Source organism: Drosophila nasuta, chromosome 3 (genome assembly GCF_023558535.2).
Source record: "Drosophila nasuta strain 15112-1781.00 chromosome 3, ASM2355853v1, whole genome shotgun sequence".
Classification (NCBI taxonomy): domain Eukaryota; kingdom Metazoa; phylum Arthropoda; class Insecta; order Diptera; family Drosophilidae; genus Drosophila; species Drosophila nasuta.
Window position 1 is genome coordinate 27,861,193 of NC_083457.1, and position 14,812 is coordinate 27,876,004.

Below are 14,812 nucleotides of genomic sequence, written 5' to 3' on the forward strand. Positions count from 1 at the left end.
TAGACTCCCCTCCAAGACCAAAGGCAAGACCAAAAAGCGGATGTTGTCGTTGTCGCACCCCTCGAGCTGTTGCTCCCTTCGATTGCATCGATTTTCTAAGCAATTTTCCAAGGAGAAGCTTGAGCATGTGCATTGTCAAGTTGCTTTGCATTTATATTTAATTATGTCTAACTGCATGACAGCGAATGGGCAAATTGTAAACAGTAGATAGAGCAACGCCACAGGCAGTCAATTGATTCAGCTCTCTGTTGTGGCAGCTCGCACCACCGCATCACCACATCACCACACCACACTAGCACCTCATGTTGCTAGGTAATTAAACGCTCACACATTAACTTATGCTGCCAGCCAGCCAGGCAAGCAGGCAAAGACACACACACTCACACCTGCTGCTGGTGCTGTAAATTGGCCTGGCTTATTAGCTGACAGGCGAAGAGTCGATTATTGATTGTGTGGTTGCTCGATAATTTACGAAACAATTCATTTTGGACAGCTCATACTTGCCTTTGACTTTTGTTTGGCCATGATTAAGCATGCTTAATGTTTAGGGCCATTGGACGCAAATGCAAACCACTTGCTTGATTCAGTTTCTGTTTCTGTTTTGGCAGCCGCGCTCTTTGCCCGTTGCTGTGATTGCTGCTGCTGTTGCTATTGCTGCTGTTGCTGTTGCTGCTGTTGCTTTGTGCTCACGGCGCAGGCGCCTCGCAGTTACTCCGAAAATAGCAGCAGCAGCAGCAGCAGTCAACGTTGTTGCGTATACGCAGCGTTGTCTCAGTCGTTAGCTGGACGTGATGTTGGCCGCAAGGGCGCCACGGCATAAACGCAAGACCAGAGGACTAGACAGACATTGCCTGAAGGCAGCACTTTTTTGCCGCTGAAACAACAAGTACCTAAACAATAGTGTGTGTGCGTGTGTGTGTGCCATTAAGTGTGTGTGCGTGAGTGTGAGTGAGAGAACGAACGAACGAACGAGCGAACGAGCGAACGAACGAGTGTTTGTTTGTGTTGCAGTGCAAGTGCAAGTGCAGTTGTGTTGTCGATGTGGTTCGAAAAGTGCAGCAGCATACTAGTAGCTAAAAAGTATGCTTTAGAATTTTATTATCGCGCAACTTTGTGAAGTTTGACACGCCTTCCGTGACCCCACCAGCACCACCACTTACACGTATATATATATAGTAAGATATATATCGTATATAGTAGCATACACACACACAATTTATTTATGTACAAATACAAATACAAATAGAAATATTCGTACTACCTTTTCGAGCTGAATAATTAATGCAATCAAGCTATTTGAGACCCGTTTTTAGTGTCGTGTGCGCGCGCTTTGAGTGCTCGGTTTCAAAGTGGCAATAATGAGTTACGTTCGCGTTTTCCTAACCTAAAGAGAAGCTATATATGTATACTATATAGATATATGTATATACGCACATTAACTTCTACTAAATGGTATTTTGGCTTTACATATACATGTGTGACAAGCGCAACGAATTTGGCAACTCAACTGAAACTACAACTAAAAACTGAAAACTAAAAACTGAAACTGAAACTCAACTCAACTTTAACTTTAACGTTAACTGTAAACTCGTAACTCAACGGCAGACCAAATTGAAAACAGGAAAACATAGGAATATATGGCAGAAAGTACACAATATTTTTCGAGAGGAACATACATGAATACACTTAATTTGAATATTGCAAATAATACAACAACAAAAAATATATGCACGTACTCGTCGTCATACTCGTACATGTTTATAAATCTAGAGCTAACTGGCAACAAATTCCAATCATAAATTAACGCAATAAAAACTTTGCGGCGCTTGACTTTTCGCCGAGCAAAAACCTATTTCGATTTTCACCCCGAACAGACAAAAACGCACGGGCTGAGAGAAATTAACAAAATATCAAAAAAAAAAAAGAAATTGAAAATTAAAAGAAACATATAAGTAAATAGAGCAAAATGAAATGAAATGTGTCTGCAGACCAAAAAGCGCAAAGCAAACAACAAATAACTAATAATAATTTTCAAATTTATACGCAAAAACATCCATATACATATTTACGACGAATGAGTAGAGATCTTTATCTCTCTCTCTCTCTTTCTCTCGGTGCGGGGAGCATCACCTCCATCGGCTAAATGAGCAGACAGTTTGGCCAGAATATATTTCGATTAAAATTGAAATAAAATTGAACTGGACACAGCGCTGACACGAAAACCAAATAGCGTGCCAACTGTTTGAGTGGAATCTTGTATTGTCTGCCAATATTCATATACATAACAACAGCTGACAACAGCAGCAGCAACAACAACACAAATAAAATAAAAAAAAAGAAAGTAAAACAACAAGTCGGATAACAAGAACAAAAACAACAGCTCTCAGCTATTGCAACAAACAACAGGTTGTTCGCTGAACAACAAAGACAAACATTATCAATTTCCCTCGAGGTGAGCTCAAAATTTTTTCAATTAACATAATTAAAATAGTTTTCCCCGCTTTTTGTTTTTTTTTGCACTGGAAATTTTTCTTTCTTGTTGACGTGAATTATTGTTTGATGTTTAAAAATATATTATGCCTTTCTTTGTTTTGTACTTCAACTGTTTGTTGTACGCATTTAAAATTTCTTGGGAAGCGCTAAAAATAACTTTGCGTAAACTGCTTTAAAGTAGTTTGCACACTTGAAGACGCAAACAAAATATTTGTGTGACAAAAATTTCGTCTAATAATCGCCTGTTCTTGTGCTAAAAGAGGGGACAACATTAAAAAATGCCAAATTCCAGACTAAATGAAGAGAATTATCTGTTAAAAATAAAAGAACAAGATAATTCTTAAACAGATCTTGGAAAACAACAACTTAGAAGGAACTAAATTCTAAAGAAAATGGAGCAAAATAATATACAATTTAATTTTAAAATTAAAAATAAAACAATGCTAGAACAAAATATAGTTTGTATTAAAACCTAGTAAGAGGATTAAATGCAAACTTGACAAAATAAATATGGTGAACCAAAAGGGAAGAGTTCGCTTTGGCATGGGTATAATAAAAAGCAATCAGCCTTGTACCCACACATACACAAAGGTATCCTTTACATGGCTTTTATGCTGCTTACCCTGCTTAAGGATAACTAACCTTTGTGGGGCATTCCCTTGATCACCTGACAGTTTTACTTGAGTCCCGTTTGTTGTTTTGTTTTGTTCTGTTTTGTGTTGCTTGTTGTTGGTCGCAAAGCACATGTGCGAATAAATGTGCTTGTTAGTATGCGTTGAAAAGTGGAAAACTGACCATGTCACAAAGTGCCATAAACAATTTTACAACATTTTGCCTGTCATAAGATTAAATGTGCATAAAATGCGAGGGGCCACGATGAGACTGAGGGGGACGGAGGCTGTGTTGAAGGCGAAACAAAAGCAATAACTATAAAACAAACAGAATACAATGCGCTTGAATTGCGAGAGCAAAGGAGCACAACAACAGCAAAAAAAAAGGAGACTTTCTCCTCCCTCCACACACACACACACAGAGTTTATGACAACAACAAAAGTAAAAGCAGCAGCAGCAACAACGTGAACAACAACAATTGGGTGCGGTGGCAGCAACAAAACATGCACACATACAATTTGAGTTTTTTTTTCCTTTTTACGAACTTGTATTTCTTTCATTCTTTTCCATTTTTTTTACTTTTTTTGCTGCTGAGTGCCGCTGGCGCGGATTGCAGAGTGCCACACTGGTTGTGCGTGTGTGTGGGGATCTAAAGGTATGCACAGAGTCAGAGCCAGAGTCACACTCACAGTCACAGTCACAGTTACAGACACAGACGACAGCATCCAATTACAAAAAGTGAATATTTGAGACTTGTTTGTTGACCTTAACATTTATTTGGGGCTCTTGGCATTGCGGCGACTTTTCAAGTACGTACGTATCTGACCTGAATGCGAAACCTTTAAGAGCGCCTTATGCCCTGATATGAATGCATTCCTAACTTGCTTCGCTTGGCCAAAATACGCAAATGCGAGAGTATGCAAACGTTAAGTGAAATGTGTATAATTCAGACATTTCTTTCATGCTGCTGTTGCTGCTGATAATGAGCCGTTAGTGGTCCTGACTGCTGCCGTGTGTCGTGCGCCGTGTGTTTTGTGTTGTTTGCCGTGTGGATGGCTCAACGCGTTAGTTGGGGCCACTCACGCGATGTGGGCCACTTGAGCACGTTTTGCATAAATTGCTGGCCCCATCGTCATCGTCGTCGTCATCCCTGATGGCATGCTAATAACGACAACCGCGCCCACCTTTGGCCGAAAAAAAACCACCAGAGCCAGCAGCAGAGAGTGGTGGGTAAGATGGTCAAAACAAAGGCCATGTTAAGCATTTAAGCACAGCTGCCATTTTCACATTATTCCCAAAACAAGCGCCGACATCAATCTGCTGCTGATTTCTCTGTTGAGTCGCCCCACACAGTGATGCCTATCGATGTCGTCGTCCGCGTCCGCCGCAGGCAACCGCAGGCCAACATAATCTGTGGCCACAGGCCAGGCGTTATTTCACTTGCTAAGGCGGTAAATAAGCCAACAAGTGTCTGCTCGGACAGCTGCATGAAATTTAATTAGATTTGCGTTGCGTTGCGTATACGCAACGTTTGCCTCACGTTCACGGCGCCAATCACTGGCGGCTCAATAAAGGAAAACTAATTTTTTAGTGCCCAAAAACATTTTCGTGCCTCAGCCTCAGTCACAAGAATTTCACCTGAGCCTGCCCCAAAGCAAATGTTGAACCAGCACTTTGCAAACTGATGTGTGTCCTGTGTCTGTGCCCTGTATGTGAGTGTGTGTGAGAGGTGTTTCCATGGGCGTGTGTTTGCGTTTGTGTCTGCTGTGGGGCAGCTCCGTTGTTGTGTGTGCTGATTAACTGTCAGGTGACCGAGAGCCACCCCTCAAATGATGGCCATGGCTTCGTTGTCGTCATCGTCGGCATCGTCGTCGACGTTGCCGTTGCTTGCTGTCAGTCTCATCTTTGTTGGCCTGCAGACTCATTTGGACCACAAACAATAACATTTTGCACAGTCGCTGTGACAACATAACAAAACAGAGCCTAGCCAAATGAGATATTCCCTCTGGTTGCATTAGACAAAAAATTAAGCATACGCAAGGCAAACAACGAATGTGGAATATTCTATGCTTAAAATAGAATAGTCGCAAGTGAATAAGGAAAACTCTAATTTAATAAGAAAAACACTAAAATATTAACTATAAATTTTATAGGAAAAATCTAATTTAATAATACCAACCTTAAAATATTAAATAAATAATTTATTTATAATTTAAAATAATTTAATTGTATATTAATTACTATCCAAATTGTAGTTTATTGAAAGTCGAAAATGTATAAGAATAATCAAATTTAAAAATAAAAATACTACAATATTAAGTAAATTATATAAATTTGAATTAAAACTAATTTAATTTTAATATATTACTGTCAACAATTTAATTAGATAATATTTAATTTTTCTGCCAAACACAATTCGTTGGTGATACTTGGATTTAGTTTTTAATTGAATTTAACTAATTCCATTTAAAATCCATATTTAAGAGATGCACTGATTGCGATTGCAGATGGAATTTGAAATTTAATTAAAATTGTCAAATAAATAATGGCATATTTAATTTGCATCTAATTGGATTGCAAATACTATGATAGTTAATTAAATAATGCTTCATTTGCGAGTGTATTAACGTCGAACAAATCACAATTTTCTCTATGCGGCAATTGACCTCAAAAGCACACATTTTTTTATTGCAGAGTGTTTTTGTTTGTGTGTGTGAAACAACCAAAATCATAAAGACAATAAAAATTGCTGTGCATTATTCAGTGCTTTGCAGTGTGTTGTGCTGCGGTTGGTTAGTAGAGGCGACACAAAAAGTTCATAAAATAAATTGCAAAGTTAATAAACAAGTAGCCGAGGCTTTTGTGGCTGCTTATGGTGTTCGGTGTTGAGGCCAGGCCCAACAGTTGGCAACGGCAATTAGCTTTAAACACGCCATTAACTGCTTAAATGGCAACATGTGTGTAATGCCAGCAGACAGCAAAGGCAGCCAGCAAAGGCAGCAAGCCAGCAGCCAGCAGCCAGTCAGCAGTATCCCAGGTCTCCAGGCTCCCAGCTAAGTGTGTTCATTATCACCTGTCCGTCCAGACACAAGCATCTGATATTAGATATACATACAGTCTGCAATGAGGTGCAGGAGAGGGTTGGGGAGGGAAGGGGAGGATGTCCGCCCCCCATTCCGTGCCCACAGCTGACATCGCACAACGCATTCTTAAGTGCTTCATCTTGTCTGAATAACATTAGAGGCAGTAACCTGCCACACCCCTCCTTCCTCCTCCCTGCTTCCCTCCCGTTAGGCACCCGCATGTTGTACAAAATGAGCTGGCACATTTATGGCAGCCATTTTGGGGGGAGCGCTGGCAGCGCGGCATTAAGCACCTACCCCGGACTAGACTTCCCATACATACCTAATGAACTTGGTGTTGCCTTTCAAGCACCAGCAAATGACTCTTGTCTCTCTCGCTGGTCCCAGCATCCTCATTCTCTGTACACTCTACCAGACATCCACCTCACAGTTTTTAGAGCTTATTTATGAAGGCATGTCGAAAAAAATGCATATTTATGCTAGCCTTTGTTTGGGCCTATTTATTCACTTCTTCTTGGCACTTTTATTGGTCTCACTTCCTTTTGACATAACATATATACTCTACCCTCTACCCTACAAATGTGCAGATATATTCCACTCACACCTCGGGCGACTGACGCTCAAATTTCAAACTCGTTTGCGCGCGCAAAAACTTGTAAATTAGTTTTGTGCCACCAGAGAGTTAGCATTTGAAGCGTCTTGTGGCATATGCATGAGTGTGTTGCACGTGCAACGCGCTCGCTCAGTCTTAATTTGATTGCAGGCAAACTATTGCTAAAGTTTTCCCAACTTAAATAATTCAGACACTCGCTCTCTCGATTAAGCTCATAAGCAGTCATATATCAAAATATTATAACTCTGCCGAAGCTGTCAAAATCAAGCAAAAGCATTAAATAATTGATTGACATGATTATCGCAATATTTCCATTTCGGAAAAGAAAGTTTTGTTTATTGTTTTCCTTCATTTCACTCATAATTTAATGTTTGAACTTGAAGGACGAATATAAATAATTCGCATGTGTTCACGTTTTACGTTGTATTAAATGTAAAATTCACTAATTGGATTGTGATTTGTTATTGCTATTGTTGCATCTATTCTTCATTGCAAAATCTGTAATTTTAATAAGCTTTGATTGTTGCATATTTTCCGTATCGAACAATCTGAACTTTGTATACATTTTGATGATTACCTTTTTATATCAGTTACTCATTGGGTAGATAGATTTTATAACTTTGTGTCTGCAGAAAATATATAGAACATGCAGGAGGAGGCAACTTCGACCCTATAAAGAATATATATTTTTGATCAGCGTCAACATCCGAGACGATATAGCCATGTTTGTCTTTCCGTCCGAATGAACACTTAAATCTCAGACACTATAAGACATAGTGATATAATTTTTTTTCGACAATACTTTCTATGTTTGCCCGCAGATCAAGTTTGTTTCAAATTTTTGCCACGCTTACTTCCACTCCTACAAATCGAAAAAAAATCTAATGACAAGCGTAAATTTAAAGTTACAATACAATAATAACTATAACATTTCTGATTCCTGAAAACTTGGTTGCGATAAGATAAGAACTATAGAAGTTAAATAACAAATTCTTTTTATGGGCAAAGGCTCTCTGACAATCTAGTATATTTTGAATACAGTACTATATCAATTTATCATACTTAGCCTTCGGTATATTTAAGTATTTCTCCGGTACACTATTTGGCATATTTAATTTCCCTTCATTAAAAATGGGTAGCAGGTATCTCATCGTCGAGAAAACTCAACTGTAGCTGTCTTATTAGTTAAAAATAATTTACCAGCTATTTGGTTCTTTGTTATTTTCTACTGATTTGTCAATAATTTAATATTTAATATGCAAATGCGTAAGGGGAACTCTCTTTATTAAAATTAAAATATTGTATTTATTGAATGAAACCATATTTGAAAACTCATCTGAATTATTTAATAATTCATTTCGAAATGAAAGAATAATTTATAATCACTGCTTGTTTAAGTGCTTCATTCATGTTGCATAATTTGCAATTGTTTGCATAATTAAATCGAATGTGTAAGAGATCTGAATTGAATCATTATCATATGCAATGCTAATGACACTCACTACAAGCTGATGGATATTTTGCCAGTTGCTCTGGTAGATTTCATTAGAACACACCAAAGCAGCGACGTCAACTTTTTTATGTGTCAATTGAATTGCTGTTTGGTTTTTTTTCCTTATCGCAAAGTTCAACTTTTCACTCGCACTGATTTGAAATTTGACTGCGTTAAGGAAGCGGTGGAGGCGGGGAAGTCTTTCCAACTGGATTGTTTGCGTTGCTACGGGTCGTTAGCCTCAAGGCAGGTCCCAAGAACAACAACAGCAACAACAACAAGAGGAGTAGCAACAATTTACAGCAAATAATTCAAAATGTCAGCCGCAGCAATGAGGAAAATGCCAAGCTCAAGAAAAATGTCAAGGAATTTAAGTAAGTGCAGCAGCCTTGACTCCCTCTTCCCTCTCTCCATTCCGCTCTCTACTCTGGCGTTGCTAAGCCTACTTACCATTAGTTGTAGTTATGTAAGACGCTAGGAAAATGACGCAAGTACAAATATATTGACGAATTGGCAAAGAGATAAATAGCCAAAAGGTATTTGGTTGCTGGGTCGTTTTTCTTTGTGTACTATTTAATGTTAAATGAAGCTATTTGTATGAGTATTATTGTTTATAATTTCTGGCTTGGCAATTGTTGTTTATCTCCGCAGTTGGGCGTAAACAATTGCCAATGTATTTTTTTATGCGTTTACAATGAAAATCGATGAATGTACGCTGTGTGTGTATGGCCGAACACATTTGTTTTGATTTATGGTTATAGGAAGCGGTGCCCAACACATTTTGGCCTGCAATACAATACAATACAGTGGCAGTGGCAGTGGCAACAATAACAACCGATCCATCGATTGTTAAGTAAACATCACACACAACACATTTTTGTTTAGGTGCATAAAAGTTTCGCATTAAAATTTGTGTTGTTGTATTTAATTTTCGCTTTCAACTTGATGATGTTATTGTTGTTGCGGCTGGCTGATCTTGTGGCTTTGGCTGTTGTGAGACGCGCACTTGATGTATGCTTTGTATATTTGATTAGCCCATAATTTAATTCTTTCATTTTATTGATTTTCTCATATCTGAAAATTCCATTTTACAGTATGTTTAGCTTAATGAGGCATGCCCCAAATCGTGGCGCCAGCTTGCCCCCAACTCTTTGACTGGGTTTGTCTGGCGGGGGATGGGGGCGGTAAAAAGTAAACGCTAAACTAACCTCAAAGTGGTAAAGTGCATGGGAAAATTTCTCAAAATGTCAGTTGGCAATTTAAAGGGCTCAAAAGTGAAGAGCTGCCATTGCCAAAGATGCTGCATCGCTCTTCGCTCTTCCAGCTTCCCTCTTTGGCCTCTTCGTTGCGTTTTCACTGCCTTTGGGTTGTAACTGAAGCTGTAGGAAAACTAACAAAGTGCTCTAATAGAGCCATGGGGCAATGTCGCAGCCAGGCAATAGCAACTGCAGCAGTGGAAGCAGTGGCAGCAATGGCAGCAACAGCAACAGCAACACAAGGGCAAGAGGATGTTTTGTGGGCGTGGCGTTGTGTTGACGCACGTTGACGTTGGCTTTGAATGGCGTCGTTGTTGCTCGTAATTTGCAATGCAAAAACAACATAAAGTGGCTGACTAGGCAGACAGAAACATGATGAACACGATGATGCCCTTGTTTTTGGGGTGGGGGGAAGTCCGGGGCGGTGCCAAGCGACCTTCTAGCTAACTTAAGTATTCCGTTGTAGATTTCAGATTTTATATTTCTTCTCGTTTCGTTTCGTTTGCGCAACGTTTCGCTTCAGTTGGGGTTAGGGTTCTTTCCCCTGTGCTGTGCATCCCCGCCATCAGTTATCACCATTTGACTAGCACCGCTGCTGACATTTGTCTGTCTTATCAAACAAAATCCCCGTCTCAGCTTCTGCTTCTGCTTGTGCTTGTACTTGTGCTAAAGCTTCAGTTTCAGCGTCGGCGTTGGCGTCGGCTTTGGCAATAAAAACGACGCGGATTTGGGTCTCTGGCATCAATCAACTTTCGACAGCCTTTCAGTGAAAAGATGCAACTAAATCTGGGAAATATTTGCTCGACGCCTCTGTTGCTGGTGTTGCTGCTGCTCGCATCGCTTGGTGTCGCCCTCAGCGAGCCACGTCATCGCGGACCCATCTTTGACACCCGGCCGTCGCCCTTCAATCCTCAGCAACCAAGACCTGGCGGACCTTATAGTGGGCCCTATAGCGGACCGGTCTACTAAATGACACGCTGATGTCGTTAACACATTAGTCTAATTTGATGCGATTAAAGTCAACTAACTGTACATCAAAAGACGAACTCATAATTCAATTATTGATATTGTGTGTGTGTGTGTATGGCAATTCGTGTCGAGGTAGACACAATATCTCAAGAGGTATCGAGTAGAGGGAAAGAGTTTTGCGTAGGGGTCAAAGGGGTCTGCTTATTCTAGGAAACCAATTAGCAAAAGTTTTGCATTTGCTGTTACTGCGAAATTTGCAAGTCATAACTGAACATTTGCTTGTCATAAGTTGACAGCTCCAGTCGAGTTTTGACTCATACTTTGTACTTTGGACTTCAATAATTGGGCCAGCTGAAAAGGAAATTTGCATCGTTTGCTTTAACTCGAAAAATTACAAAAAATAAGGTTGGCAAATTGCTTTCAAATGAATATTTAGTTAGTCATTATAATTATTAGAACTACATTTGTTATTGCACTGCTGTAGATAGTTTTTTCAAACAGCGGCTAATGAGACCATTAGAAACAGCATTCAGTTTTGATGGTGTTGGTCTTTTATTGTGTGTTTACTGATGTTATGAGCTTTTGCTTCTGCTATCATTAACATTTGATAGTTCTCTTAAAAAGGACATCATCATCACTGGAATTCATTGAAAAGAAAAGTTAAACTTAGTGAAAAAAATCCTGCTTGAGTTAGCAAAATCAACAGACTTTTGTGCTTCTAAAAATGGTTAATTTCTTCACCATTTTGAATCTGTTAATTGTTGCTATTGTTAGTAATAATAGCTTATTTTGCTTACATAAATAAATAATACATAATAATTAGTTCTGTTGTTTTTTAAGTTGCCAAAATTTACTGTTACATAGTTGCAATAACTTGTATAGATGCTGCGTTTCTTATCCGTTCATCTTTCTACGTTACACAGCTCTTAAGCTAAGCTATCGTTACTCGCTACTCAACACTTAAAACGAAGAAGTATTGATAAAAGAAGAAAGAAGTTAGATCGATAATAAAGCTACTCTTGTGTGAAGCAACATTGTGAAATAGGAGCGCAAGCTAATAAAATCTTCAAAAATCAAATATGGCTAGAAGAAATAAGAGTATCGCCATTCTGCAAACTTAAACAGTGTTCTCTTTTTAACACATATTTAATGATCAATTAAACTGCGCCCATTATCGATATGTATTTCTGAATGAAGAACATTTGTGAGCACAAGCAACACAAATGTTTTCCTTTGAGTTCAAGAGAATTGTATTGAGAAATATGTTTATGAGTTTTATTTTCTGGAAAATATGAAAAATGTATGCATGTTAATATTTCGGTATAAATTTTCTCAAGAATTTCATTCAAATATGCAGATATGTATACATTTCTTTACTATATAGTGAAATTTGTCGGAGTCAGCTTTTTGCTGTGGCCGCTGAAGCTGAAACGTGCTGACTAGTTGCAAAACGATGCTGATGTGGAGCAACGTGTTGTTGATTTTACCTTATTATGGTCGCTGTTGGTGTTTCTGTTGTTGCTGTTGTTGTTGTTGGTATTGTTGTTGTGTCACGCAGTGAATTTGCATGTCGTCATCGTGTCGTCAGCATCTGCATATCCCTGCTGACAGCTCTCATAAATAATAATTAGAAATTGGGCTAGCGAAGCCTTCAAGCGGTGGAGATGCATATTCACCTGGCCAACAACGAATGGAAAATACGCTGGCGAAGCGAAGTGTGTTGTTGACACTCACGCATCTTGCGATGAAGCGCGCGTGATGCCATTTATAATTTTAATGCAATTTAATTTGTGCGCCAACGGGACGTATGAGTAATCAGCTGCTGTGCGCTGCTCGCTGCTCGCTGCGGTTGCAACAGTTGCCAGTTTTATTTGCGTATATTAAAATTGAGTACGCGCAAACATTTCAATGAGGTTCTCACACACAATATTTTCTTTGCTTTTCTATTTTCAGACGGCGGCCGATCCAAGAAAAGCGCAAAGCAAAAAAAAAAACACTTGCGAAAATTAGCAGCAGCTTCGACTGCTGCCGCTGCGGCATCGACAGCGACGGCGACAGCGGCAGCGACATCGGCCGTGCCATCTATAAATAGTGAATACTGTGCGCGTGACAGCTGTGACAAACGGTGACGTCATTGGCTGGATAGACGGTCGAAGAAGCGAAGCGATGCGACGCGTCGCGGCGACGTCATCGACATCGGCATCAAACAAATAAGCAAATTTGTACATCACGTATACGTCGCGTATATCGCCAGGCTAATAAACACTTAACACAGTCGTCACACACACACTCAGGCACAAAGAAAGATTATCAGTTCGTGTGTGTGGGCCATGAAATGTGGCAAGCAGTAGTAAATGCGGTTTGATAAGATCAAAACTATATAATATCGAAGCCCGAAATATATATTTAAATATATTGCATATACAACAAATACAAATACAAATATATACATATATTCTTATAATAATAACAATATGCGAAGAGTAAACACACGAAGAGCCATGAGAATCGCACGAAAGCACAGCAAAAAGAAAGAAAAGCGGAACAAAAACAAAAATTGTCAAAATAGCATTTACAGCTGCTGAGCCTCAGTCTAAATTCATCGTCGATCGGCGTCGCGCTGCACGAGGCGTGTGCTCTGTATTGTGTGCTGTGTATTGTGTGTGTTGTTGGAGGAGGAGGTGTTGTGCCTCTCGCTCTTCAATCCAATAGTGTGTGTGTGTGTGTGCTGTGCTGTGCTGTGTGTGTGCGTGTGTGTCAGATAATTAATGTGATACAATCGGTATCGCTGTCTATCTGAAAAAGTGGCAAGTGCCTGATCGACTCGAAACGAGTAACGAAAAACGAAAGCCAAACAAAGAAAAACAACAAGTAAATATATCCCCAAAAACAAAAAAACAACTTAAACTAAACCAAAACTAAAGAAGAATAACAACAAATCTGTACAAACAATAAATACGTGTCATAAATCATAAATAAATTGTGCTAAATTCGTTTGGAAAACTTAAAATGTCAGCCATAAATTCAAGCAAAGGATTTCATTTAATGCCACTGCTGCAGCTGCTCTAAACGGTGAGTACTTGTCTCTCAAACTACACTCACAGTCACAATCACACACTCGTACACTCACAGTCATTGAATAATCTCTCCATCGAGTGCCTAATTAGCTTAATGCGTTTACCTTTTGTTTCTCGCTGGCAAACAGCAAAGAAAAAAAAGTTGTCTTGTCCATCTCCGTTTCAGACTGATGGCACAGGGACTTATTCACTTATTTATGTACAGCTTGTGATACCTAGCTCAGTTCTGGCCCGGATGGTGAGGGGATGCTTGTCTGCCTGACGTACCAGCCAGCCAGGCAGGCACTAAAGCTTATGTTGATTCAAAATGGGCCTACGCTGCGCATACGCAATTTGTGTGCGTGTTTACTGCATGAATGTTTTCATAAATTGAGTTTGCTTTTTTCGACAGCTTCGTTTCGAGGGTTGTGATGGTTGTTGTATCTTCTCCCCTTCTGCGTATGAAACGCACACTACCTGTCATTTTTCATTGCTATGCGACTTTTGTATCTGTATATCTTTGTATCTCTGCATTTGTATCTGTATCTGCTTTTTTGTATCTCTGCCTGTTGAAGACTCGAAAGCCAACTCATTTCAATAAGGGAATTATGAGGTATTAGGCACACATTGCAAGACGGAAAATGCCCTATTATAATCGAGAATGGGATGAATGAGGGCGGTGGGGGGAAAACTCATTATTATGCGAGGTAACATTTGTGCGCTTGAAGGCAGCTTACGCAATTGATTAGCCTTATATATATTTATATTGTGCTCATTGTAAGGCGCTTTGAGAATGGCATTTGCTGTTGGAACGTGAAGCAAAAGAATTTCATGAATTTTGTTCAACAAAATCGAATCGAAAAACCGAATAAAAGAAAAAAAACACACTCAGTTAATTTATGTGCACAAGTTCAAACTAAATAAAAATAAATAAATAAATACATGTATGCATCATCCACATGCAATTATGTATGCATGCACCTATGTATCTTTGCTGTTTCAGTTTCTGTGTTTCTGTTTCTGTTTATGCCACGGCAGTGTCTTCTGTGCTGTGCCCGGTAGCCTGGTACCTTGACAATGCACTTGAGTCAAGTTGCTTCCTCTGCTTGGGCGCGGCCAGGTCGTCGAGACGCTTTGCTGCCAATGCAGAGGCTGCCAAAATTGCATAGCAAGTGAGTGAGTGTGAATGTGATAGAGCGTGAGCGAGTGGGGAGTGGAGAGTGGAGAGGGGGGAGGCA

At 39.5% G+C, this 14,812-nt stretch overlaps 1 protein-coding gene across 1 annotated transcript; it reads left to right on the forward strand.

Moving 5' to 3' along the window:
* The first annotated feature begins 10,276 nt into the window (after window positions 1-10,276).
* LOC132788729 (metchnikowin) lies at window positions 10,277-10,595 on the forward strand. The gene has a single exon (XM_060796281.1). The coding sequence runs from the start codon at window positions 10,324-10,326 to the stop codon at window positions 10,516-10,518; it is 195 nt and encodes a 64-aa protein (XP_060652264.1). The 5' UTR covers window positions 10,277-10,323; the 3' UTR covers window positions 10,519-10,595.
* Window positions 10,596-14,812: the final 4,217 nt, after the last annotated feature.